The sequence below is a fragment of the Solenopsis invicta genome, chromosome 16 (assembly GCF_016802725.1).
Source record: "Solenopsis invicta isolate M01_SB chromosome 16, UNIL_Sinv_3.0, whole genome shotgun sequence".
NCBI classification, from domain to species: Eukaryota; Metazoa; Arthropoda; class Insecta; order Hymenoptera; family Formicidae; genus Solenopsis; species Solenopsis invicta.
This window is the reverse complement of record NC_052679.1, coordinates 18,699,865-18,727,246: the sequence shown is the minus strand read 5'-3', so window position 1 is coordinate 18,727,246 and position 27,382 is coordinate 18,699,865. Positions and strand designations below refer to the sequence as shown.

The window sequence follows — 27,382 nt, the reverse complement described above, 5'->3', positions numbered from 1 at the left end:
ATCGAGAATTTAATTCACCGAAATAAAAATCAATTTCAATTCCCGGTTAAATCAAGAGAAGATATAACACAGCTCGGTCTTAAAAATAAAAGCACGCTTCCTTACGAGTTAAACAATTCTGTCTATGGATTCATGTAAAAGTATAACATCACATGTTCTTATGAATTAAGTACATTTACGGGAGTGTGTATGTACACGCACACATACACAAACGGATCTCTCTCGCAAATTGTTACTATGAACACCAGCTTCGCATTTGCAAACTTAGGAATGTATAAAATACGTCGGCCAAGTATAATTACCACAAGTTAGACAAAGTATAATTTTTTGCGAAGATTAGTTTACTTATATATGTAATAATTGTAAATGTTCTAATAAGCTTTAGAGTCGAAATATCTCACTTAACAAATTAGGCTTCCAATTATTTTTAACAAACGCATATCAATATAAATATGAAACGTAACGCTGAGTATAAATTTTAATTTGTTACAACATTGCAGATTAAAAATCAATTATGTATAATTGATATGTCCTTTAAAAAATTAAAAAACAAAATTCTATTAATTTAATTTAATTTAATTAATAAGTTTCAATGTTAACAATAAGTTTCAAATAAAATACGACTTGCTTACATAAAGTTATGCACAGCGATGTTAATAATTTTAGTTAAACAGCTTCAATTAAATTAAAAGAAACCTATCAGACCCTGTTTACATCGTTTAGTAATCTATACGTAAAGTGTAGCTAGTTATTTTTACGTTATCTCTACCTCTTTCTCGTTCTCCCACTGAATAATACTTCTTGTTAAGGAATGATATAAAAACGAATGCCGCCAACGAGCGTATTAATATTATTAATGTTATTATCCTTGAGTATCGAGTCCGTATCGATCAAACTTTGTTACTTTATTATACAGAGCGACTCCTCACATGTCTCGGCGCCTCAGGCTGATAATATGAGAAGTCGACGATCGTAAACGGATCTTAAAGAGGATGCATTAACCGTACTCATACGTGTTGGCTAATAAGAGCTAGTTTAGTCGATTTCATAACGATTAACCGAGCCGGCTATCGCGGTTTGTCGCCGTGAGTGAAATCGTGGCAGCTCAAAGGTTCGCGGCGACACACTCGAGGGGAATGCACACATGAAGCTGATTTATGAAACGCAAACGCGCTAATACTCTGTATCGAGACACGTTTTATAATTCGAGTGCACATACCGCGAGCGCAAGGAACTTAAACTCGGCAACACATTTGACAATGGTTTGCAAAAGAACGTCAATTAATCAGAATCGATAAAAATCCATTTTGTAAAGGTATGGATTTTAAAATACACGTAATGTAAAGCAAGAATACGACAAGAACATTTTTTTTCACATTAATATTTCATTACAAATTAATTGTTATCATACAGTATTTTCTTCTCCAATTAATTTTGTAGTTAAAAATATTTTCTTCTACTTTGAATATTGATTGAATTTGACACATTTTCTTCTACTTTGAATATCAAATTCAATGAATTTGACACATTTGATTGTATTACATGGATATTTTGGGGGTAGTGCGTGAGAATCATCAATTCGTAGTTGATGAGTTAGTCTCCACAAAAAGCTCTTTTCAACTATGAAAAAACAATTATCTTACCGATTCTTATTAATCGCCTTAACTTTTGCAAAGCAAACAGGAATGTCTGAGCGGTAAAGCATATTTACAAGTGGAAGTTACACTCAAATGCGATCAGGCATATAAGAGACGTAAGTACCAAATGATAGCACCAGATATCGGATTTGAAGATTGAATATGAAATAGGAGAAACAGCATGTTCTCCACTGAATAACCACGAGCAACGGAAATTGCCAAAACTTGGCGTAACGGGTGCCACTGAAGATATTTTGTACAATCTTAAAAATATAAGCAATATCCGTCTCGTCTCGCGATTCTCGCGGACGTACTAAAAATGCAAAGTATAATATATCCGACAGGATGCTTCACGAGATGTGATTAGGAATTGTCGACAATAGGAACCACGAGTGAATAATAACGTTACTTTAACGTTACAGGCAGATCGGGCGGCGAAGTAATAAGAGAACCCTCCCGACGATCTGTTTAAAACTGCCTGACATTCCTATTAACGTCAGATCAGCTTTGATCGTGGTATGCTAAATTTTGTTCCTCTGCGTCGATACCATAGCCCTAGCTACGAATAAATGCTGTGGCCAACACAATACATTACAACAGTAGCTATAATATACAGTTAGATATTAATTATATCATAGCTAAAGGTATAATGTTGCAAATTTATAATACGTTTTACAACATATAATTTGCAACATGTCTCACTGAGACTGTGAACGTGTTATTTTTACGTTGTGTATTAGTTCCTGTTCTTGTGATAATATTTCATATTAACAAAAAATACTCTTTAATTTTTCACTATCTCATGTAATTGTTTATATCGCTATATATCGTTATATCTATTCTATCTTATATAAAACCGTTCAGTCTATGACGATGTAGCATAAAGAGTTGTTTGTTCTACATGCCAATGATTCGGATTCAAATCCACTCAGAATAATATAATTCAATTGGTTTTTAATTAATTTAGAAGTGATTGTCACATCTCAGAAAGCAAAGGCAAATCACTGAAAGTAACTATACACTGACAAGCGTATGGCACGCGAAGAAGAAGAAAAAGAAGCAGTCCAAGCACAAAGATTTGTGTAATTCATCATCTAAATGTATGATCTTTTTTCGCAAAACTCATTTCCACGGAATTTCATCATGCATTAATTACACAATTTTTTGATAACATAAATTGTTTGCCGAGATCTTGTAAATGTAGAATACTTCAATATTTTAAGTAAGGGTTTATCCGAAAAATCAAAGATATAAAAAAGATACTTATTTGTCTTGTCTCTATCTTTCAAAGAAAATAAAACAGAAAGACAATCTCTAATAGCAATCTGCCGCAAAACTACTGTAAATCTTGCAACAGATTTTGACAGATCTGCCATTAGAACATTATAATCTGTTTCCTTTCTCTTCCGAAAGATTCTGCAAGATAAATTCTTGCAAGAAACTTGTACGTATCTGGTTAGAATTACAGCATTCTGCTTACAGAGTGCAGTTACAAGAAAATTAAAAACAGCTTGATAGCTTTGTAACATAGCTCAATTTCTTCAAGTAACTCGTGAATTTTTTAACTAAAACATGTGAATTCACAACTTTTAAATCCGATTTGTTTGTAACACAAGTAAATGTAACAAATGGAACATAAGTCACACAAGAAATGTTTTTCCGTAGAAAATACGTCCGAACATGTTCACGGTCTCAGCGAAAGTTTGTTGTATGTTGCAAATTATATGTTATACAATACATTATAATATACTTTAGCTATATTATAACTAGGGTCATAATATAAAGTATGTAATAGCTATGTTACAGCTAGGATTAAAATATAGAGTATTTTATAGCCGTATCATAGCAACGACTGTAACATAGTATCTGTTACGATTACATTATAACTAGGGCTATAATCTCAAAGGGAGCGACTAATAAAAGTTAGTCAATCAAGGCTGTCGACGCAATTCACCTTTTGTCATCCTCTCACGCGACCGATAATATATCGCCATTTAAATGAAAACTACGCCATTCTTAGACGTGATTTTCCCTAAGCGTCAGAAAAGAGGGTACAGAGTAACAGCACAGGCACAGTGTAAAGAGACTTTAAAGATAAAGCATTACTTTCGACGCCCCAAAATACTGCGTTGCATTTTGAGATTAATGTTGCGCACTGATCCCTGAAAATTTAAAGCTACCATCGAAAAACGAATCGTAATCTGCTTTCACATAGCATAGTTCCGGGAAATATTAGACGAGTAGATCAATATCTATATATTTGCGGCGTTCACACCAGTCGCACTTTTAAATGGTGGATTTGGCCCCTTTCTTTGGAAGAAGAAAACTGGCTTGATCGTCAAAAACTAACGCTGGCACACCCCATACGTTCGTCATCGAAGCGCAAATTCCGTTCATCGCAATCGCGCGTAAGAAACGTTCATCGCATCAGCGATGATAGCGCATGAACGTTCACAAACGTATGATCGGTCGCCACGTTATCGCTCCACTCTAGAAGTGCGGAAAGGAAGAAAATGAGAATCAATGAAGCACGTCTTTTCAACGTGTATACAGAGCAGTCAGCGAACAGTTAAAAAAAAAAACGAACACAGATACAGTCATTCGACAGTCAGGCAACAAAATCAACTAAACAAGTCTTCCCTTCCACATTCTCGGACGGGATTCTTCCACGCACGAGTTAGCGATTCAACGCGAACTATTTATCATTCCGCGTATCCTAAGTATTATCTATTCTCGCGCACAAATATAAGGAATGAAAATGTGCAAGAGCTACTTAGCCGCGTAGCGACTCGAAACGAACACGTTCATTATCCATGAAATCCATGGTCACGTGTCCGAGAAGAGAAACTCACTCTCGGACAGCAGTACTTCTAAATCAGAAGGTACTGTGTGCAGGTCGGAGTTAGCTGGTTCCGGCAGATCACCACTGCTGTTTCCGATACCAGTAGGAGCGATCTGTCGCGCTCTGCCTATCCTGACTCGATCTTTCCTCTTAGCCGTTCGCAGAAGCACCCCGGTTCTCGGCAGCTTCGTCGTTCTACTATTCGCATTCGTGTGATTCACAGCCGCGGCTGGTGCCTGCGCCACCTTGTCAGATTTGCGTAGTTTCACGCTGAACCGGAACGGCGGCTTGTACACCACTTGGAGTCTTGCCCGTTCTTTCCTGGCGAGGGAATTCGACGAATTCTTCAGTTCCACCCTTCCAACTTCCGCGCCAGGACGTCGTACGGACGTCAACGCCTGTTGCCTAGACACTGGTACTCTGGATCCAATCGCCCCTCCGCTGGCCGTCAGACCCACCGGGGTCGACTTACTTTTCGGCAAACCGTTGATATTGGTACGGGCACCGGTTTCCGGTCGACACTGAGAAGATGCCAATAACCAGGAGCGCACTTTACTCTTAGGATCTGCGTTCGTTTCTGGTTCCTTATCCGCTTGAATTGCCGAATAGTCGATTACCTCCTTTCTATGTTGCTTTTTACGCTTTCTTTTGTCATTATCGCCGCTGCTGCCGCCGGCTGGATTATTGCTGGCACCTTGTCCTTTATCCCTAACCGATGTGATCTTCTTCCGTTTGTTTTCTTGTGTTACAGCAGCCAAAACTTCGGCCGGTCTCTTTCGCGCAAAATCATCCACCTGCCCGGTAGACGATCTTTTTGTTGGTTGATTTTGCTGCTTCTTTTTAGCGTCCTTTAAATAGAAACAAAAAAGACTTATTTAATTTAAGAACTTAAACTTGAAAATATAAATATCAAATTAATATATTAATATATTAATTTGAATAATTAAATTAAACAATAAATTATTTTCTAATTTTCTGATGAAAATTATATATTAATTATATATCAATAATTTTACCTTATTATTGGACTTGTCGGCATGACTGTCTTTATGTTTGCGATGACACCTCTTTTCTCTGACCTTTCTGCTAAGAGGAAGTTTGGCACGTACCGCCGGTGGATGCACCGTCACTCCTTCCGTACCTTCCGGCGGAAGTCGTACCGTTTCCGTCGTAGAACTGTGAATTATTGTGACAGACTTTAGCTTCAAGTCCGGTCGCTTGCCTAATAATCTCATGCTGGCCACCTAAAAAAGGAGAAAGAAATCTCTTTACATTTTCATAAATTAACTTTTATTTTATTTATCTTCTCATTGATAATAATTTAGAGAAATACGAAAAGTAAAATCATCGTATAAATACATACTTCTTTAATTCTGTATACTTCTTTATACGCGTACATATTTTTAGTAATAAAAAATATATAATTTACAAAAAAAATCAAATTACCACTTTATTCAAGATTTTAAATCTTACTGTCTAGCAACTACAAGAAGTTTTACTTCTACGCAATACTTTAACCAAATGTACGCACTGCAGAAGAAGGTACAAAAAATTTTTATAAGAAGCAATTAATTTAATTATTTTGCAATAAACATTATTAGATTGCAATAGTTTACTGTACATATATCCCTACACTTACTCTCATTGTACTTTTCTCTTTTCCTTAGCCATTTCTGATAGTGAACATTTTTAACATATATAAATACATAAAATAACTGTTTTCTCGCGCGTATCTTTTAAAAAACACATTTGTTCTCTATAAATTTATTTAATGTAACAATGTCATCCAACTAATCATTAATTAGAAATATAACAAAAATCAAGACAATAAAAGAACAAAAAATTGGAAATCTAAATTTTAATTTTGAAAATAAATAATTATAAAATACATTAATTCAAGAGAAAATGTTAATGTGGATAATGTTACACGTACCAGCAACGATATCGCCGCTAAAACTATCAGAGCGGCTGCATACCAATGTTCAGCGACCCACCGTCTGAAAGTGGCGAGGCTCTCGTCGGATAATAAGAGCTTCCTTAAAGTTGCTAATGGGCCGCTTGGATCGACCTGAATAAAATATTTTAATTAACGCCGCTTCTACTAGCTATCCTCTCAGTGACCAAGTTCTACTTACCTCACGACATTTTTGAAAGACATCGCAGTAGCCGTTATAATCATTACACGGAGTTCCAGGCTTCGAGTACATGTCGGGAATATCGTACGGTGGGGCGTTCCAATCCGAAGACGATCTGCAAAAAAAAATCAAAAAAGAAAAATTTGTTGAATTCAACGAATGCGCAAATCGATCGTCGGAATAATGCGAGATAAACGTACAGGCACGGTTGATTTTCCCCGGGAAGTCGACAACATAACTCGCAAGCCTTCGTTGGCGGATCGTTCGGGCCTGGTATGCATTGGCAAGATTCCAGTCCGTATGCCAAGCAAATGCTGCCAGTGCACTCCTGTTGAAACACAAGTTTCGCGCACGTGAGACTTATCATATTGGTTCATTTAATAAGAGAGCACGTGTACAGTTTTTAATGAGACTAATATCTACCCCCATGAAGCAAACCAGTTCGCGGTTACAGATGGTCTTATTAGGCTTGTTGATGGATGGCGGGCAATACGGAGAACGACCGTCGCAGAAGCTCGCGTCGCGACAGCCGTTGTCGTCTCTGCATTTGTCTCCGAAACGGAGATTACACTCGCCGGTACAGCACGGACCCTGAAAAGGAAAGCAAATAGAGCCGTCGAAATTACATCATGTCATACGCACGATGTGCTTTCCGTAATTACATTATGCATTATCTGTGAGTAAATCGCCTAAAGTAAATTTCATAGAATACCGCTTAAATTAATTAACGTTTTAGCAAAATAAACGAACAATAAACGATAAATGAAATTCGCACCAACGACTCTCAATATCTTTTGTATAAAATATGAAATACTGCACCAATTATTAAATACATTGTTGATTGTGTTAAATATGTTTAATCGGGCAGCAGAAATTTGATCAAATATTAAAGATGACTTTATTAAAAATTAATTAAGATATGACGCATTTAAATACATAAAATTTACGTGTGTATTCTGGTCTTTGAATATTTAAACAACTAAGCAAAACGTTTAAATACATAGTTGGACAAGCGGGCACTTGAAAAATTTACACACTTGAACACTCAGCATTTAATATTCAAGATTGAAAAAGCGCAAGCGCGGCTACAGAAGCGTCGGGTTAAACTTTGAGGAAGGAAAGTCGTCCTAAAATTCCCTCGACAATACAGTCCAGCTCGCATTTTTTACAAGCGTCATACATACTTGACTAGGACTGCACACCGAGCGCGGTGTGAGCGTGCACGGGGTTTCCTCGGGCGGCGGATAACGGCGCTGGGGAAAGCAGCACGAGTCCCTGCAATCCTCCTCCCAGCCGCAGTCGCACTCCTCGCCCTCCTCCACCACGCCGTTGCCGCACAGCGATACTTGCGGTTCTACAATAAACAATGCAGAGTACCGTCAGGGTTAGCGCAAACGAGGTTGGAATAATTGGATGAGCAGATGGGGAGCTGGTTTGATCAAGTTGGTTTCGCCACGACGGACGTCGCGATGTATCGTGTCCGCCGCACCGCGCCGTTGCTCCCGCGGCATAAAACTCACCGGTGAAGCATCCCTTTGGCGAACGTGCCTTGCTGTTGAGCACGGGATTTATGGCGTTCAGGCTGCACGGGCTGAAGCGGTTGTTGTTACGCTTGTCGCCGCTGGTAGCACGGGCGAACATTATAAAGTTACCGTCCTCGCCGCCCGGTGTACATTGTTCCGGATCGTGCTGGACGTGAAGAGACAATGAAATGTATGGCGTGCGCGTCATTCGTTTATTGACGGGATAACATCGTATAACAAGGCCGCGGAATGTGGAACACGCGCCGTTCTCAACGACTAACGGAAGTATATACGTACCGGAGAACCAAAGTTGTGGCCGATCTCGTGTGCCAAAGTAACGTGAGAGACCGCAGGCGGTACGTGCTTCCCGTAATTTAATAAGGTCACTATGCCGGTGTTCAATGACTTCATGCTGCCACGGTAATGCTGCAACGTTATTTCGACGATTATTTGTCATTTAAACTTCGTGTATTCACGACGATTTGCGCTTCAACGGTCGCGAAAGGAGAAGTCACGCGATAGAAAAAAAGAAAAAAAAAAAAACTTTTCATCGGAGTAAATCGGCTGATCGTCGCGCGTGGATGGGATTACGCTTCGAATTTAATAGTTGATCGACACACTTAACTAGAAATTTTTTTTTTTTCGAGTTTAATCTAATCCAATTAATTCTTAAAAATTTAGTTACTTCCATACTATTTATAAATTTATTTAAAAAAATATAATCGGCATTTTTTTCACGAAGATTTATTAATACTTTTCGTCTGAGCATACCCCGTTCTTCTCGCACACGCCGCCGGCATTCTTGAGATCGCCTGTCCACGCCAAACCCAGAGTTCCCATCTCAAAATCCCGATACGTGAACATGTAAGCCAGACAGAATGCATCGTAATCCTCCTCTATAACAAGGCAAACATCAACGTATTATCAGCTCAGCAATTCCCTCGTTCGGATATTGACGTATTGACATTACCGCCACATTGCGGTTTATTAACCAAGAGCGACAATGAGATCTTTACCTGAAAAGAGCTCTAAATATTTCTCCACTCCGTAATTGCCTGGAAAACGATAATGAGGGTCTCTCAACGCGTCCTCGCTGTGCACCTTGACGCGTTTGATCATGAAGCTGATGTTATCCGGCCGTCCGTCTTGATTAAAGTCTGAAAACAGACGGTAACGCTGCTCAAACGCTGCTTGTTTCTTAAATTGCATATTCATCAAAACTAAATAATTCACTTAAATTCGTGTATTATTCTAGTTTCTTGCGCCTCACCACTCTTAACGACTCCCATGTGATTACGGTTCTCTGTTACTCAAACAGAGTAATTCGCATGTAATGTAGAACTCAGTGTGTGTAACACTCGTACATAATGGAACAGTACGATAATGAAAATACCGTATGTATAAATAAGCAGACTGGTGTATTTTACAATATTGAAAAACAAAATATTTATCGATAGTTTAAATTCACATTTTGCGCAAAAAGCGTCGAAATATATCTCGTATTAATTTTGAAATAATATTTAGAATTTTATTTATATTACATATTTATATTTTTGTTAACTTTTAAGTAAACAAGTGATACACAGATCCGCAAGTTGAAACGTTCAGAAAACACCTCAAATAAATTTTTACTTATATCTTCACTAGTATGTTATGTTATAATTAAATTTACATTAATCCTGTTGAGATCGAGCACTGTAAAAATAATGAACTTTAAGAAGACCCTAAAATAAATTATCGACATATTTTATTGTTCATATTTCGTCCCTTTATCATATATCTATTGTATTAAACGCCTGCAATGTGTGAAACACCTTTTTTCTTATGTCGAAAAAAATTGATATATTTTTTTTTTTTTAATTACATTTTCCATTAAGTTAAGATTTATTATATTTTATATTTAATAAAATCGATACTTCTCAAATTAAATATTAAATTAAAATAAAATTAAAGTAACATTAAACTGGTTTGCACACATAGATAATATTCGAAAACTCTGTTTTGCTCCACTTCCTCTAATTATTTGATAATTATTTGCTTTTTCAGCGGTCTCACAATTTCAAGCTTCGTCTATAATTCTATCATCTTTATCACAAGAGACCAGAACTGTAAACGAGTAAAACAAAATAAAATTGGCGTGCACATGCACACTTACATACGAAGAAAATCTACTATTTTCATCGTATATTTTCCGTGTAAATATAACGCTTAATTACGCGATGTTAAACTACGAACTAAGTTTAAGTATTGACTAATAAAAATCAAACAAACGATTCTTTCCCGTTCTATTATCATCAACCACGTCCAGAAATTGTAAAATTCCAGAAAATTTTCATAATTCCCGAAGTTTCCCGACATTCCTCGAAAGTCTCTGAATTTCTTCGCTTTTTCTTCAAGTCCTCGATATTCCCTGGCTATTTTAAATTAGATTCCCCTGACGTTTTTCGCGTTCCTCAAGTAGTTTTCAATTTTCCGGACTCCTTTCCTCCCCATCCAATCCCCCCCCCCCCTCGGCCTTCGCCACGTCCGTTTTCCCAATTCTCGTGGCGAAGACTGTTAGATCATCTCTCATACCGCGCGCGCGGTATATCGCCGTAAGGAAGAACACCCACCTGTGTGTTTGTAGATGGAGTTGACTCTCTGCACGTGTCTCGTCATCACCTCGATACAGGCTTCCTCCGTGCCGTATCGCGCGAAAAACTGATGGTCCGCTTGCAAGTAGAGCATGCAGGTAGTTTTCCGAGGATCTACCGTCGCACGCTTGTGCAGATGCCTCGCGATCCGATCTCTGCCGCTCGCGCTGCGGAGGCGAGAAATAAGGTCGCTTTTATTGCGCGATGAAAAACGCCGCCGCGCGCTCCTCTCTCGTGTACCTAGGGCTTCCTAAACTCCGCTCTCCTCCAAATTCTATTTCAACTTTCGTGACGCTCAGTTTGCTGACACCACGCCAACAATTGACACGCGAATTGACCCAGAAGACAAGATCGACTGATATTCCGCGTTAGAGTAAAACCGTCAAGTCAGTCATTTTTAAATGAGGTAAATGTACCCTACATGGCCTACTTGCCGTTTCTAACTAGTTACACGATGAATTGAACAAATAACGCTAGTCTGTCGTATAGGCTGTCAACGTCACTTGTTTGCAACAGTTTGTGAATACTGTTGTTGATAGTGAGATCAAAAGTAGAATTTTATTGATTATGTTTTCTATGATCTTATATTTCGTAGGAAAGTTACTGCTTTCTATAACCACCAAGTGATGGTTATTCGTCTTCGCAGTTCATTATTATATTTGTATATTTATACTTTATAACGCGCAGTATTTAATTTATATTTCGTCGTAGCACTCTGTTTATAGTCAAAGAAAGATAATTCTTTGAGGTAGAACCAATATGCTTAATAGATAAATAATGAATACACATGCATCGATTGTAATACTTTTTCACTACTTTTATTACTTCGGATTATAAATTTTAACTCACCTACTAAACTCCGATTCATAAAACATGGTTTTAAGGGGAAAAAGTTAAGATAAATCAATTATTTACTTAATAGATTGTTTATTCACTTTATTATCTATTTTTCTAACGCTTTTTAAGAAAAAGAAGAAAACATATAATTGAGTTATATTGAGTACATATGTACCTACTATTACCTAAATGACACTTTTTCTAAAAGTCTTCTCGTCAGCCACATTAACTGTCCCATATTTTAAATTAATGGTTAGAAATGTTTCCTATTTTCAATCTGACAATCAATTTTTAATTTTAGACTCAGCAAAAAATTAGAAAAAATCGCAAAGTTTAGGTAGGCCATATAAAATACAGTTACTTCACTTCATTATCAAACCTTGAATCAGTTCCTTTTGTAGAAAAACGAAGTACCTAAATGCATCTTTACATTACGTTGCAGTATCTTATTTTCCCTTCATTATTTTATAATTTGTATTTTTAAGTTCTTTCATCCTTCGTGCTCCGTAAACGAATATTTGAAGATAAAACTTTTTATGGCGATACGATGTAGTCTAAAATAACGTAGCGTACGATAAGCTGGATTTATTTGCGCGCAATTAATCAGGAAAAAAAAAAGATTTGCAATCTTTTCGACGAGAAATGCAAGATACTCACGCGTCCGTATACTCGACGTCATTATTCGTTTCCATCGTTAACACCCTCGCATTGTTTTCCCTCGAGTAGAGAGCAACATGCTCGCCGAGCAGGGGCTCGTAGAATGCTTGAGAATTGTTGTACCTATATCTGGAGAAACAGACATCGCGAAGTTTAAATTTACATTTAAAGTCCGCCATATGAAGACTGACATGGAACGCATAATATATGATAATCCCGGCCGGCGGGAATTTCCTTTACACGTGTCTAAATTATACCGCGTTTGCCAACAATATGTGCTCTTTTAACATTTTCTTCGTGAATGTATTTTCATAAAATAGAGAATATACGAGAGAACATAAGCGCTTGGAAGTATGTCTTAATAAAGGCACCGTCATTATATCGGTTACATTATTTGAGTTAATCATATGTATCGAATTATATATAAAATGCTTTGCACGTGGGAAAAATGATCTCGATATGATCATATCCAAACTTGCCATGTGATAACTTAATATCAAAAAAATTTTAAATCAACTTAACATGCAATTCTAAAAAATTATTTTAAATATGAATGCACGTTTATCGACAAAAAGATTATACCGTCGCAATTCGAGTCTTGAATCTGTTATGTAAAATTGTAAAAGTTTCACAAATATCATTTTTTACGTCAACGTCAAACTGAAGATCGACATTTGGTTTGACAAAAAAAATATACGGAGCAGATATCGTGAAAAAAATTGTCTGTGAATTTCGAAACGATTACGAACATTATACGATTTACATCCTTGTCTATCAAGGATCGTCGCTTAGCGATTCGAGAAAGATAGAACTCACCTATCGAAGGAATCACGAAGAGACCCCTCTTGATGCAGCTGATGACTGGCACAGGGTAATGGATGTGGCGGGGTGGTAACGTCGGAGGTGCGATAAGCTATGCTGTGATAGGGCGGCGACGTGTCTTCATTTTTATTCAAATACCTGCTCGTCGGCTCGATGTAGTACTCCTCGAATCTGGTCACGACACTGCCGTCGAAGAGACCGTCTTGCGTAACGACGCCCTGCACCACGGCGCTTTCATCCTCTGTAAAGAGAACGGGACGCGTGACGCTGGTTAATAAAAAGCCAGTAATCGAATTTATCGGAGAAAAGGGATCATTTGCATCATACAAATTCAATCATCATATAACAGACAATTTTTTAACATCTTTTTTTATCATAAAATATTTAAAATCACAGGTAGTAATTACTGTGTCATAATATAAATATTTAATATTGTGTACTTTATAACTCTCGTAGAATGAAACGCCAATCTGAAAAAAGTGAAAAATGAGTTTGTGAAATTTTCGAGTGATTTTTCACTCTACGAGATTTAGAGAGTTTATAAAAAAATAGATAATATAATCTATACATTTTAATTTTAATAAATACTAACAATTATATTATAAATACTTTCATGTTTTCTGCCTAAAATTCGACTCTACATGTAATTTAACTTAATTTTTAATTTATTGTGTATCTACAAATTATAACAGAATCACAGTAACAAAAAAATATATGAAAAAAAGAATCATTAATTTGATTAAATTTTTTCAATTCAATTTTGACTTAAAGACATTAATACTTCAACTGAAAAAATTTAATCAAATTAAAAAATTTAGTCAAGTTAACAACTTTTTTTTAGTGTACTAATACACAAGGAACGAAGCGCTAACAGTGCTGCTGCTACAAAACCCACCCGAAATACAAAGAAAATTGAAAAAATTGAGAAAATATGAGATGCATGGGTACGTGAAACTAAATTAAAATATACGGACGCATTTACTCAAATAAACATACACTTTACATATTTTCCAGTGAAATTCGCTGAAAGTCTCGCAAAAAGTACGCGAACCTACATTGATATATATATCGCAAAAAAAGGACAAAATTCAGCTTATAATTGGTACGTGTTTTACATAATTATAATTTAAATTTGAACAAAATTTATACAGCATTATAAATTTCCTTTTTAACTCTTAACGAATATTTTAATTTATTATATCATAAGTAAAAGATCGTTTCAATTGTCTTTCATGTTATTAGTACAAAAGACAAATCGTCCTACAAATTCGAGTACACGTTAATAATATTTTCCGAGATATGCGCACGTTAATAGTATTTTCGCGACAATCTGCGCCGTATTTTAATAAAACTCTCAAGAATTGAGATTGCTAACCTTATTATTAACAGTTTCCGCAGAGAGACGGATTTGCGTTGAATGTCCGGCGGTATGACCCCGCAGACATACCTTTTAAATCTGCGAAAATACAAGGGAGAATCGCAGCGGCAGGAGACTCGGCGTTCCCACGGTGCATATAAAGTTACCGTCGGGGTTAATTATATTTGCAGAAGCCTTCGTTCTCCGTGTCGCCGTGCTTTCATTATTTCTTATGAAATTTTTGCGACTTCGCCCAAGTTTAGCGGAGGCGGGCCGCACGGCGAAAGAGTGGGAGAAGAGGTTTCGGTATGGTAACTTTTCGGGCGGAATTAGAAAGGATTGCCGGGTATTTAGGATCCGGGGACGAGCCATAACTTCGTTTCGTTTCGCTTCGCGCCGTGCAAATTCCATCCGGGCGGTTCAACTTCCTGAACGAAACGACAGATTTCCGTGGAAAATTCTTGAAATCGAAGTTTGCCGTCACAGCGACGAGCAAGAAATTCCTTCTATTTGCTTTATCGCTGTCGCTAATGCCCGACGTAGCCTTGCGTAATTTAAGCATAAAATACGTGCAAATCTTGTGCAAATAATATGGATTAATCGAACCGGCGGTCAAATAATATTATCAAACGATTCAATTTCTAAATGAAACTCCATTTTAAGTAAATATATTAGTCTCTTAAGACATTGACGCTCTCCTTTCGTAATACGTTTAAATTCCAAAGTTTAGGCAGAGTTCGATCCAAGATCAACCATATTTCATTCTACTTTATTTCCTACTCTTCTCCCTATGACAGGAGAGTGCAGAGGACAGATCAGGTATATCGACAATAACTTGGAAAGATTGGAATTCGTCTGGAAAAAGCAGTGTATACTGGAACTGTCGCTCAATATGCGTGTACCTCGCTTCCGGTACAATTTTGTAAAGACGTTGCAGATTGAGGAACGGCGAGGAAACTTGAGTGGAAGACGCCCCGGGAAAATCACGACCTCCGAGAATCGAGTCTCTTGGCTTCGAAGCGAGTTTCCCCGGGTAAAACGTGGGTAGATTCTAGGAATTCCAATCGTCAATCATAGACGATATTCCGGACTATCGGTGGAGGAAAGATAAATCGACTCAAGTGCTATCGCGAAGTCGGAGAAATTTACGGCCGCGTGTTACTTCCTACAAGTAATTGTTTGGATCCCTTTGCTTGTTGGCGCGCCGCGGTCGATCCGTAAATTCACCCTTCATGGTAATCGATACCCTATCCGCTCCGATAAAAGGGACAATCAGCAGAGAGGTTTTATATCGCGGGGCAATTTAGCTGCCGTACGCAAAAGGAAACAACTTGCGCGTGAATAAAAACAGGATACAAACACGTCAAACGTTATAAGAAGTTAATTTATCATTTATCATAAGCATATCACTTTTTTTACTTTCTCTTTTAAACGTATTGCAACTTTCAATATGAGGGTGCTGAAATACCGATTTGTCGAGAAGATTCATAAACATGTTTTAGGACAAATTTTAATTCGGATCAAAAATATATAGAAGTATGAAACTAAATGCAATTTAAATAATGTAAAGAATAAGATGTCAAATAAAATACGATTTCGCTAATAAAAAATTCAAACTAGATTCAATTTAACTCAATTTAAAACTTCAGTAGTATGCACGTTACTGTTAATAATTCTTATTTTATTTTCTAATTCGCAGATTGAATTTTATTTATAAAAGAAATAAATTAAACAATAAACTTGCTAAATTTTCAATATCCGACACGTTATTTATCTTCAAATGTGACCTTAATATAAAATTTATTCTCACTTAAATTTAAAATCAAGCAAACGTAGACGAGAACAAGATTTAATATTGAGATGTTACTCTATTTCATCGTAAATTCACTTTTATATATACATGAGGTACACAGCTTTCAGGTTCTCTGAATATTTTTCATTATGATTTCTATGATTAATTTTTGTCAGTAAAAATATGAATCGTGATGACTTCTTTTCCATTTTGTAATACTAAATCGATGTACAATTGTGTATAATATTATATATTTTTGCAACACAATATCACGAAAACTCCCTCAAATTAAATTGCATTTAAAGTTGAATAACATAAAAAGAGTCTCGTTATCAATTTGTATCCTCGCAATCTTCTCGAAGGATTAAAAGCCTTGTCATTTTTACTAAGCTGAAATCCACCTCGTACCGCTGAAAAATTCGTGGCTGAAATACCAGCCAGTGATTCTCAGGCATTTGCTGCGAAGACGATTGCTCCTTTTTCCGAACCGCAAGAACGTCGTCGATTAGAGCCGAAGAAGAGACAGCAGCGCGATGTCGGGATGCCTAGCGGAATTTCAGATCCAGGTGAAATTCCGCGATCCGTTTTTCAAGAAAAACGCGGGGATTCTTCTCTTCCAATCTACGGAGCTTCCTCGGCTAATTCGATCCCATTTCGCGCGATAGCTTAACCGTGAACGGCGATTCCCCGCGGACGAGTTGGGAAACGTAATCGATGTGCGGCGGCGTCTCCTCTCTTCCTCTTCCTTTTCCTCTTCCGACGAGAGATCGCCAGCGGAAAGTGGACCTCCCGCGAGAGGCTCAATAGTGAACCTTGGGAACGAGGGGAAAGAGGAGGAAAAGTAAACGCGTAAGAGAAACGCGGGGAAAAACTAGGCTATCGTCAGATTAAATTCGAACCGCCGCCACCGCCGCGGCTTTGACGGCAGGTCGAGGTCAAATCTTCCGCTCTGCGGATACTGTTCAGATTACGATCTATATATATAAATCTCGAACATTTCTTAAAGAAATAATTTAATTCTAGCAATATATATATATATATATAGGAATACCGCTTCTCCGTGTGTAATTGAAACCGTTATAAAGTTTTAACAAAAAGAGTTCACGAAATCATTTTTGTAAATCTTCGACGCTGCAATACGCAATGGAAATACGCAATCGTGTTTTCGCCAAATATCTCGAAATGCATTTGTTAGCATAAATAAAACTCGAAAAATGTAAAGGCGCCTTTTATCCCTTTAAAAGACGTGATCATAATTACAATCTCGCGCTGCTTATTTTACTATAAACGCATTACAACGGGGAAAAGGAGTGTGGATCACGGAGTAGTAGGCAGTAGATAGTAGTCTACAGTATTCGCGTTTTTTTAAAGCGTTTCGTCGGCTTTCTTCACGTTTGAGCGCTCAAAGCGAAGAGCACGACTTAATTTCCAGCGAGCGAGCAAACGAGCGAGCGTGATCTCTCAAATAGATGAAGGGAGCAAACGGACGAAAGAGGATATACATTTTTTCCTGTAAAACGGGCAAAGAACGGATAAGGATAAACGGGAAAAACGCGATAATTGCATGGTAATTAACAAATACGCTAAGAAAATACTAATTGCACGCGAGTGCGATCGTGCTGATGCGCGAGTAAAGGGAGGAAATATCAAAGATAAAGAGAAGAAAAAAAGAGAACGAGGTTGTGGAGAAATATTCTGTCCTCGACGACGAAGGGCAAATGAAGATAAAGGTGAGGAAAACGTGATAATTGCTTGGTAATTAATAAATACATTAGGGAAATACTGATTACATGCAAACGATAATGACTTTTTAAACGATTAGAGCGGCAATGAGAGCAAGATAAAAAAGCTGGAAAGCAGAAAAAGTATAAAAGGAGGGTTGGAGAGATATTTTTCCCCGCGATATAAAAAACGGAATAAAGGTGAAGAATTAAATTTACCCGTAATTGCACCGTAATTAATAAATTACGTGGCAAACGCAGACTAACGATATGATTATCATATCATATAGTATATATTCGTGATTAACGGCGATAACGGCAGAGCGGCAGCTTAGCTATTATTATACGAAGAGCGAAAAAGTATGAAAGTTAAAAGAACGTTTTTGCGACCCATGCAAAAAAAGAAAAGGAAGGAAACGAAAGAGAGATAAATACAGAGAACGTAGCAATTAATAAACATATTCAAGAGAGAGACTACCGATTGCGAGATGGAAAATACTGAATGCTGAAGTGGACCGGACGTTGGGAAAGCGGCGTGCAATAAGGGCAGGAAGCAACACGAAGGTTGGACAAACAAAAGTACGGGGATTATAAAACTGTCCGCGTATGACCGCCAACGGTGCATCCTTTTGATAGCTTTTGTCCAGAACCACCGGGCTGCCGGCCGCTCGAGACAAAAAAAGAAAGGAAAGGAGGGAGGAATCTGCGCCCCGCAGTTTAATCGAGTCTCATCCCGACGCGACAGTTTGGACAGGCGTAAAGCGGATAAAGTAGATCTTCCACGTCGACGTCGGGCGGGAAACAAAGAAAAATTGATATAAATACGCTGGACCGCGAGAGATACCGCGGGAATAAATAGGGAAAAGTGGAGCGCGCAATTAAACGCGACGACGATGCAAGATTTTGATTCGTGCGCGAAAGGAACTGTTTTGCTCGAGTAGGGCAAGGTGGAGCAATTAAGACGATGCAGTTAACGGTTCGATGATGAATAAAAACTAGGTTTTTATAATCGACGAATCACCTTTACTTCTTAAATATTCTTTGGATATCAATCTTTCAATATAACTATCATTAAACAAAATCTTCAGAGAATTACAAACTTTATCTTTAAAAAATTGAAAAGGGGCATTTCTCCTCACGTTGCAAGACAAGGTTTTGACCAGCTACCAACCAGTTTGAATGGTCCAACATTATTTTAATAATCTAATAAAATTATTTTCAGATCTGCATCCAGCTAAATTTTTAAATAGGGAAAAGTGGGACAAGACACTGAGGGAAATATCAGCGAAACGTTCAGTTAAATAATAATCAAATGAATTTTAAAGTTATAATTACTACATGTAATTGTTTTGATCAAACAATCAGTAACTTAACCAAACAAGTGTTTTTATACAACTATAACCAAATGGTTCGTTAAATATAACTAAGTTTTTGATACCAGTAGTAACTACAAAATTTTTGCAGCATTGCTCATCATGCGCAAACATTCGTAATTATTTTAATGGTGCAACAAAATTACTTTTAAATCTGTATGTAGCTAAATTTTTAGATAAACTTGAGCAAAACCGTGCTCTCCGTGTGTATTCCGTAAAATCGAATCGACTCTCGCTAAATTTAGGGAAACAAATTGCACGCAGCTGGACGCAACTGATTTGACGGTTTTTAGTTCGAATTCTATATTGGCGACGTCCCTCGAATCGTTCAAATCGTCCATGCGGCACAACGCGTCATACACGTTGATCAGATTAACGCCTTGAGCGCGCTCGATAGGAATCGCGGTGTTAAGCTCGCGTTACAGTCCGTCGCCGACACGCTGCATTGTACATAACGTGCAATGGTGTTGTTCCGGCGTAGCGTTGTACCCCGGCAATTTATCAATTATTCATCGCGACGCGGCGTCCAACGTATATACGCGAAATATTATTCAGCGAGGCCGCGCGCGATAGTCAAATTCCCTCGTTACACGTTTACACGGTTTTACGCGTCGACGCGGGACGCGGGAGAAAAACATTCCTCCTCTCTCTCGAGGAGGAGAATCGACTTCTGAAAGTAATCCTGGGGGATGAAGCTGGTTAAGTCGAAATGACTTTGAGAGGAGGAGAGAGATTGGACACGTAGATAGAGAGACAGAAGGGAGAAAGAACCCGCGCGGTGGTGCCGGGCGCTGGGGGGCGGAAGAAAAAGCGTTTAACTCGAACGATGACAGTTAACTCATTTAATCAGTGCTGACAGACTACGGAATATTTAAAGAGTAATCTGCGAATATCCTACATATTTGACAAATGAAATGTCCGTAGTAATTCTTCTTTCGACTCCGAGTCCCAAAGAAAAATCATAAAAACCAAATGAAAGTGGCAGAAACGGTGTGTTTATTAAATCAGCCCTAATATAGACGAATTCAGACGAACGTATAAAGCAGAAATCAAACATTTATGTACGAGCACTTTCTTTAAATTTATCCTGGTTATAATATTAACGACGATTTTCCTCCGACTTTGATAAGATGATAGATTTGACAAAAAAAAAAAGTGAGATTCTAAAAGTCGTCTCTTCGAGTAATCTTGAAGGAAGAAACTAGTTAAGTCAGAATGATCGCAAGAAGAGTCGGAGCGAATAGAGATAAAGGAAGAAGATTGTACGTTTGTGGATATAAAAATGAGAGAGACGGAAGAAAATTCCCTCTGGGCGATGTTTCGAATGTGAGCTGGAAACAGAGAGAGAGAGAGAGAGAGAGAGGCGTGCAGAACGAGCATCGCGTCGCAGGGTCGTCGAGGACAAAAAAAACCCGATAAAGAGCGAGATACAAAAGAAAAAAGCTCTCGTCGATAATTAATGAATTATTCATGTTCGAATTCGTTTTTATCACGCATTGTAGCGTGTTTTCGTTCATACTTATTCATCGACGGGCTCTCGTTCGACGATTTTCGTGCCTCCGCGATAAAACGCCCCCGCCGGCGCGGCGCGGCGCGGCGGACATTTGAGAGCGCGATTCAATAGACTCTTCCTCTCGTCGCCGATCAATTCAAGCTGAAACTTGCATTTTTCATACCTGATACCGCCCCGAATCGACACTCGCTTTCTCTCTCCCTTGGCGAATCGTGATAAAGAATCCGTGTCGCGATCTTTTTACTTGGACGTAAATGTCGCGTTTTAAAAGTAGCTATCGACTATTCGCTTCTGATCGTTGCGAATAGAGTGCCGAGTCGTGTCTGACGTTAGGAGATATTAACAAGCTTGGCGAAGGCGATCAAAACACTTTTCTAACAGACGCCAGTTAAGAAAAGTCATTAGATATTGACAGGCGCCGCGTATCATAAAATGTACGTGTTACAGTTACAAACGACCTAATGCACATGCTAACTATAGATATTTTAGACTTTGTTGTGTTAAAAGTCGAAGAAACGATAAATGCTACTATGAAGTAACGGCGTATCGGCCAGGAAAAAAAAATAAAGTTTGAAGCGTAGCATTAATATTTTGTGCAGCAAGATGTACATACAGCGAGATTGCTCGCCGGCGGCGAGCGAAGAACAAAGCAGCGTCAGAAAGATGCAAACGTTCATCTCTCTCGCATCTCGAGACGCTTAATTCTCGCAGGAGGATTCGCGAAGAGGTAGCGAACCGGTTGGCTGCCGGCGTAATCCCGAGAAGTGGCGGAGCGGATCTATGGAAACACAGGGCCTTTAATCGGGAGGCAGCGGCGGCAGCGGCGGTGGCAGCGGCAGCGGCGGGTCTGGGAGGAGAAACGAGAAACGCGAAAAAAGAGAGGAAATTTAAAAAAAAAATAAAGAAAAATCATGGGACGTGGGGACGGGGACGGGGTCGAGGGCGGGGCAGGGCGGGGTTGCGCGATCCGGAAAAGTGCGGCGATAAAGGGGATGAGGCGAGAAGATGCGCTCTCGAGCGGGACGAGCAGAGGCTTGATAGCCGAGGGGGAAGCAGAGAGCTAGTCGAGGAGGTCTGCGATGGAGCTTTTACGGAGGAAAAGCCCTCGTGCTCGTTAGTAGAAAAATCCAATTTAGTCACTGAACGGCTAACGGATCGGCTCGGTCGTGGCAAGCGCGTTCGACGCGCCCGTCGAATCGTGGCGAGCGGTAACGCTATACGCGCGAGAAAGCGCGACCGAGCGTCGCTTCATCGATCAACAATCGAATTACGAGTTGGCGGACCGACAGTCACATTGATCTGAGTTGACGCGATACTTAGCGTCTTGCCCGGCTTTCACCGGGAACGGTCTTTTACGCACTTATCCCGCAAACTCCCCCGGAACTTTCGATCCACTCGATAATCTTCTCGAAATATGTGACAAAAACTTCGCTAAAACGTTAACAATATAAACATTTCATAGAATATTCTATTCTTACTGCTTTCAAAGTTATTTAATTCTTTGTTTACTCTTTATTGTTATTGTGAAATCGCGTTTTGCAGAATTTATTTATAAATTTGATGGAAAAGTCATTACCAGTTAAATCAGCATTTTTACTAATAAAACTCTAATAGATATTCGTGCAAAAATTCATTTAGATTCGCTTACTCGTTTAAAGTTAATTTATTTAAAACTGCAGCAAAATATAGCAATTTTCTCTGCAAAAACCATTAAAAATCTAGTTTTTCATTGTTTCTTTATTTAAAATTAATTTCAGGACCAAAATTCAGGTATTCGCGTCTTCCAAAATTTTTGTTGTTGATTAGGAAAAAACGAATAAACCTAGGGCAACCTCCAGTTTTTAATTTTCGATAACTTTTAGCTCGTATTACACAGCCAAAACATCCTTAATCTATTATCGAAAATAGTGAAAGAAACAATTTTTATACAAAAAAAAGAAAAGAACAACAACTACGTTCAAGTTTGTAAATTACTTTCGTAGATCGACACCGAACTGATTCGCTTTTTTTTATTGCGGTATAAAGTTACCGCTGGCACATGACGTAGTTATTTCTGTGAAAGCGTGGCAGAGCTTTTTACCTTTGTCTCTTTCGCGCTTTGTATTCTATTATCTGGACACCCCGGCGTTCTTCGTCGATTTAGTAAAAAAAAAAGATACATGCGAGTGGCCAGTTTCAGCTGCGGGCGAGCCAGACGCTCAAAACTCGTGACCGCCGCGTCGAAATACGCAGTGAAAATCGCGGCCGCGAGAAGTGGCCTTTCATTGCCGGCTCTCCTCGCACTCGCAGAGCAATATGCAGCGAATAGTACTTGAATACCGAATTGTTCCGCAGTCCGAGGACAACATAGAGGGCTATTCGCCACCGTATAATGTCCGGCAAAAACTGAGACAAAGAGGAGACGAGTCATTTATCCATTTCGCGCAGTGTCCATCTAGTCCAGCTTTGAATAAAAGTTAGTTACACGTATAATATAATTTCGCTCATCTTACTCGTTATAGATACCGGGGCTACGGAAATTTTAAAATAAACGAATCATCTTTTTCGAAAATTTTTTTTTTCCAAAGTGTGCGTGCAATTGCGACATAATTTACTTTGTAATTTACTTTGTAAATTATGCAACTACCGATTTCACGCTCACTTTGAATCTCAATTTTTGATATTAATTTATTATAACACGATAGTTATTATCTTACTAAACTAAAAGTTCTAATGCAATATAAAGTGAGCTTTGCCAGTATAATTTTTCTCAATCTCTCTTTTCATGTTAAAAAGCTTTTCCCTAGTTAAAAGATTCAATGTCGAGCGATGATCTATGACGCCGTAAATCATCACCGACGGCGTTAAAAATATTACGCTATATATCTGGCAGCCTTTTTCGAGCTATATATTACGAAACTACGCCGTGGATAGCTCTTCGTTAAACCATCCCCAATTCTCCCGTAGCAATCTCTTTGAGATTGAAAAGCACGTCGTAATTTTCCTCGTCTTACTCTTGCCGGCCGATTTATGCTTCGCGTAAAATCCCGTAGGTGCGGCCCCTCTATCAGCGTAGTAGTCCGGCGTTTGTCCGATCCATTTTCATGTTTCTAGGAATTAATTATTAATCTCAAATAAAGGGGGAGAGAGAGAGAGAGAAAAAACAGAAGGCAATTAATTCCAGCAAGTAAGATAATAGGATCATGCAAAATTAATAGTTTCGCGATACTACACACTCGCGCGCTAGATATCCTCGCGCATATCGAAGATATTTCTTTGCAATGTCTTGCAGCATTAACGTCGTAATCGATGGTAGTATCTATTTCGCCGTGGAGATCGCGATACTTAGTCTAATGAGCGTTGGTTAACCCTCGATTGACCTATTGCGAGCTAATCGCACGGAATAATTACCGACCTTTTTCTCTCGCGGCGCACCAGCGCTAAATTACGTGTTCCTGTACGTATGTAGATATGCCGAGTAACTTGCGCTCTTGTTGATTTGCGAACCAACCTCGATTGTCGATTTTCCAACAGATAGAACTGCAGCGAGCGTAAAATAAGTCTCAATTTATCAGCCGGTTTTGCCGTTTCGCGAAAACATATCATTAATAGCTATTTACAATCGAACCTTTGTGCGCGATTCGCGAAATAATTGAGCTACATCTACATTCTTCTCAATAAATTTATATTTCTATAATATATATAAAAATATTCATATATTATATTTATATTTATATAAAACCTATAATATAACAATAATTTATCAATTTATGTAATCAATTTAAACTTTAATTATAAATTAAAAATTAATTTACAGAAATGAATAAACAACGGTCGAGATGATATTTTAATTTTATTCTCATTTTATATATAATTCTCCTCCCGTTAATTTTAAAGCAATATCTCTTACCAGGTAAATATTAATTTTACAGTAAAGAGACATCTCGAAATAATAAATGTTGTTTGCCAGCTGAATTAATTACGATTCTTTTTGTTCGACGGTTTTTTTTTACTATAATAATATTATTTGTTACTATTAATATAAAAGTAAATGCAATGTTAAATTGTTTATTGTTACCATAATCAAATAATTAATTCGGTAGAATTAAAATAGAATCGAAGGCCAATTCGAACTCACCGATAACCGATAACAAATGCGACAAATATAAAAAATGTATATCTCTCATTAATTATCGCATTCGTATTGCTATGAATAAATATACAATTTCCTATTATTTATAAAAACGAATTTCGAAAGAAATAAAGTCGTGTTTTGTTGCCCCTCTCTTGATTAAAAGCGACGTTCATTCTTTCGATACCCTTGCCGTCTCGATTAATCAGCTCGCAATCACGGAAAGCGATGCGATCTCTTTCTCCGGCGAAACCAGCTATTGTTTTTCCTCGACACTCAGGAGCGTCGAAAGGATAATAAATATTCCGCTCTTGATCATCGCGGCAAATTACAAACTCGAGCGCGCACAGACCGTCGATATATCGAACACACGCCGGCTAGTTTGTTAATTGACTATCGGATTATCTGCCATTAAGTTGGCTCGAATCATCACATGGCAGACAAAAAAATCGAATCAACTACTTATCTCGGATCGATAATACTAGTATTATCAAGCATCTTGGCTCTCGTTCGTATAAAGCCGAAGCTTCAATAATGCTCGTTACGTAACTTATTATGTTCGTAAAAGTATACCAAGTCATCTCATAGAAATAAAAGTAAGAATATAATACCACTGCAATTAAAAGTTCTATTATATAAATGCGTTTTGAAAGAATTGGCCAAAGGAAAAAAAAAATTGGTAACATTATATTAATGTTCCTTTTACTCCGTTTTAAAAGCAGTTTCTACTCTTCAGAATAAACATGTGCTTTTAGATGCTTTTAGTTGACAGATTAGCTTTGTCTATTACTTAAAAGCTTTGTGAAAAGTAAATTCATTTTCGAGATGGAAGCAAAGACGGGAATAAAGGTTCGGCGGTAAAAACGAGTCGTGGAACATCTGTCAAAACAAAAAGAAAAAAAGAAAAAAAGACGATTGCATGAAAGAAAGGGCCCATTTAAACGCATAAATTTTGCATACGGTAATTTGCGAAAAGCGCATTTCGGAAATTGCATTTTCTTTGTGTGCAGTTTACGGTGCTCGACAATAAGCGGCCAACCCCCAAATCTCGACTTAATTAGCCGCAGTAGCCACAGCTTTAAAGCACGCATTCTCCGCCTGTGTCCCTTTGTCTCCGTAATTCGTATTCTTCGAGTACGAGAAGCTCCGCTTATGAATACGTCGGGACAAACTGGCTGCTGGCCAGTAGAACCATCATTCTACGATCGTGACTTGCTACCCCTTCGCGTTCTAGTTGCCGCGTCAGAATTCTTTGTAAACCGTATCCTTTCATCAAGCACATGATTCGTGATTCGTTCGCGTGCGATACTTCGCAAAAAGATTGTTCCGGAAAAAAGTCCACGCAGTACATCAAGACTAAATCCAAAAAAGTCCGCTAGATTAATTACTGGAAACAAACATAACGGCAGAAAAATGTATTTTGTTATGTAATTCAGCATAAGGATTTTAATAATTATTCAGTAAACAAGAGTCTCGTTAACTTTATTCGATATTTGTTCGGATTCGAAGTATAATTTACGTTTTATTTTAATCAAACAGATTTTTTTATCGAGATAGATCACGTTGAAATAAAAAAAAAGGCATTAACATGTAGAACCTAATAATGTGTAAAGAGATATGCAAATTGCACGGATTAAATCAAATAAATTTCGTTTAAGTAAAAATCGAAATCCCGCTTTTAGATATTTTGAATTATAGACTTCTTTTACTTCGACATAGTGTTCTGCAATTTAATTATCAAGGTACAATTATCAAGTTATTTAAAAACAAGAATTAAAACGGGAGCGGAAGAGAATTCCGAATTTTATAAAATATTCTGTGGAAAAGCGTAATGGTGCAAAATTATTTCATTGCTTCTGTAATTCGGTGATATAAAAAAATAATCGAAACGAAAGCATCGCATTCTATTATTAAGGATTAGTTCCGAGACGTATCTTCATGAAATTCATAGATTTTTCCCTCATATCGGATATTTTGCGCTAAATGCAGCCATTTGACCCTCAAGTTCGGATCATATTACGTAGCATTCAATATCAGATAAATAAAACTCATAAAGGAAAAATAGAGATATTAGAAATAAACGAGATACAAACAGGTTTGAAGAGAACTTAATTTACGATTTTATCTCTTTTTGGAGAAATATAAAAAATGTAATAATTCATACAATTCGTCAAACTAAAATATATTAATTATAGAATAAAATAATTTTTTTTAATATTTTTAAAATTATTATTTTTTGCATCAAATTCTTTACAGTCTTTTTTTTTTAAGCGAAAGGGTTCTCACATTTAGATACTTGTTAGAATCATTTATTATTAAATTGATTTTCAATTTAATAACGTTATATTACTATTTCTTGTTCAATTTAGAACTGTGTTTTAAGAACGAAAAGTTATTTGGCGCGCAATTTCGTGAACTTGAAAAGATAT

At 37.7% G+C, this 27,382-nt stretch overlaps 2 protein-coding genes across 4 annotated transcripts in view; one reads left to right on the top strand and one right to left on the bottom strand.

Moving 5' to 3' along the window:
* Nucleotides 1–27,382, top strand: part of LOC105193122 (calmodulin-like protein 4) — a 95,151-nt gene that overhangs the window by 7,061 nt on the left and 60,708 nt on the right. The gene's annotated exons all lie outside the window — the stretch shown is intronic.
* The window catches only part of LOC105193142 (disintegrin and metalloproteinase domain-containing protein 10), a 73,189-nt gene continuing 47,264 nt past the window's right edge, over nucleotides 1,458–27,382 (bottom strand). The window contains exons 4-17 of one of the 2 annotated variants that reach the window (XM_026138221.2): nucleotides 13,081–13,327; nucleotides 12,265–12,393; nucleotides 10,750–10,937; nucleotides 9,154–9,294; nucleotides 8,909–9,033; nucleotides 8,435–8,563; nucleotides 8,135–8,303; nucleotides 7,799–7,968; nucleotides 7,038–7,205; nucleotides 6,815–6,942; nucleotides 6,615–6,729; nucleotides 6,413–6,547; nucleotides 5,496–5,723; nucleotides 1,458–5,327 (exon numbers count right to left, since the gene is read on the bottom strand). In XM_026138221.2, the coding sequence (XP_025994006.1) occupies nucleotides 4,464–5,327; nucleotides 5,496–5,723; nucleotides 6,413–6,547; nucleotides 6,615–6,729; nucleotides 6,815–6,942; nucleotides 7,038–7,205; nucleotides 7,799–7,968; nucleotides 8,135–8,303; nucleotides 8,435–8,563; nucleotides 8,909–9,033; nucleotides 9,154–9,294; nucleotides 10,750–10,937; nucleotides 12,265–12,393; nucleotides 13,081–13,327 (2,936 nt within the window). In that variant the 3' untranslated portion in view covers nucleotides 1,458–4,463. The remainder of the gene's footprint in view (nucleotides 5,328–5,495; nucleotides 5,724–6,412; nucleotides 6,548–6,614; nucleotides 6,730–6,814; nucleotides 6,943–7,037; nucleotides 7,206–7,798; nucleotides 7,969–8,134; nucleotides 8,304–8,434; nucleotides 8,564–8,908; nucleotides 9,034–9,153; nucleotides 9,295–10,749; nucleotides 10,938–12,264; nucleotides 12,394–13,080; nucleotides 13,328–27,382) is intronic. The other variant, XM_039458869.1, reaches the window with a different exon arrangement.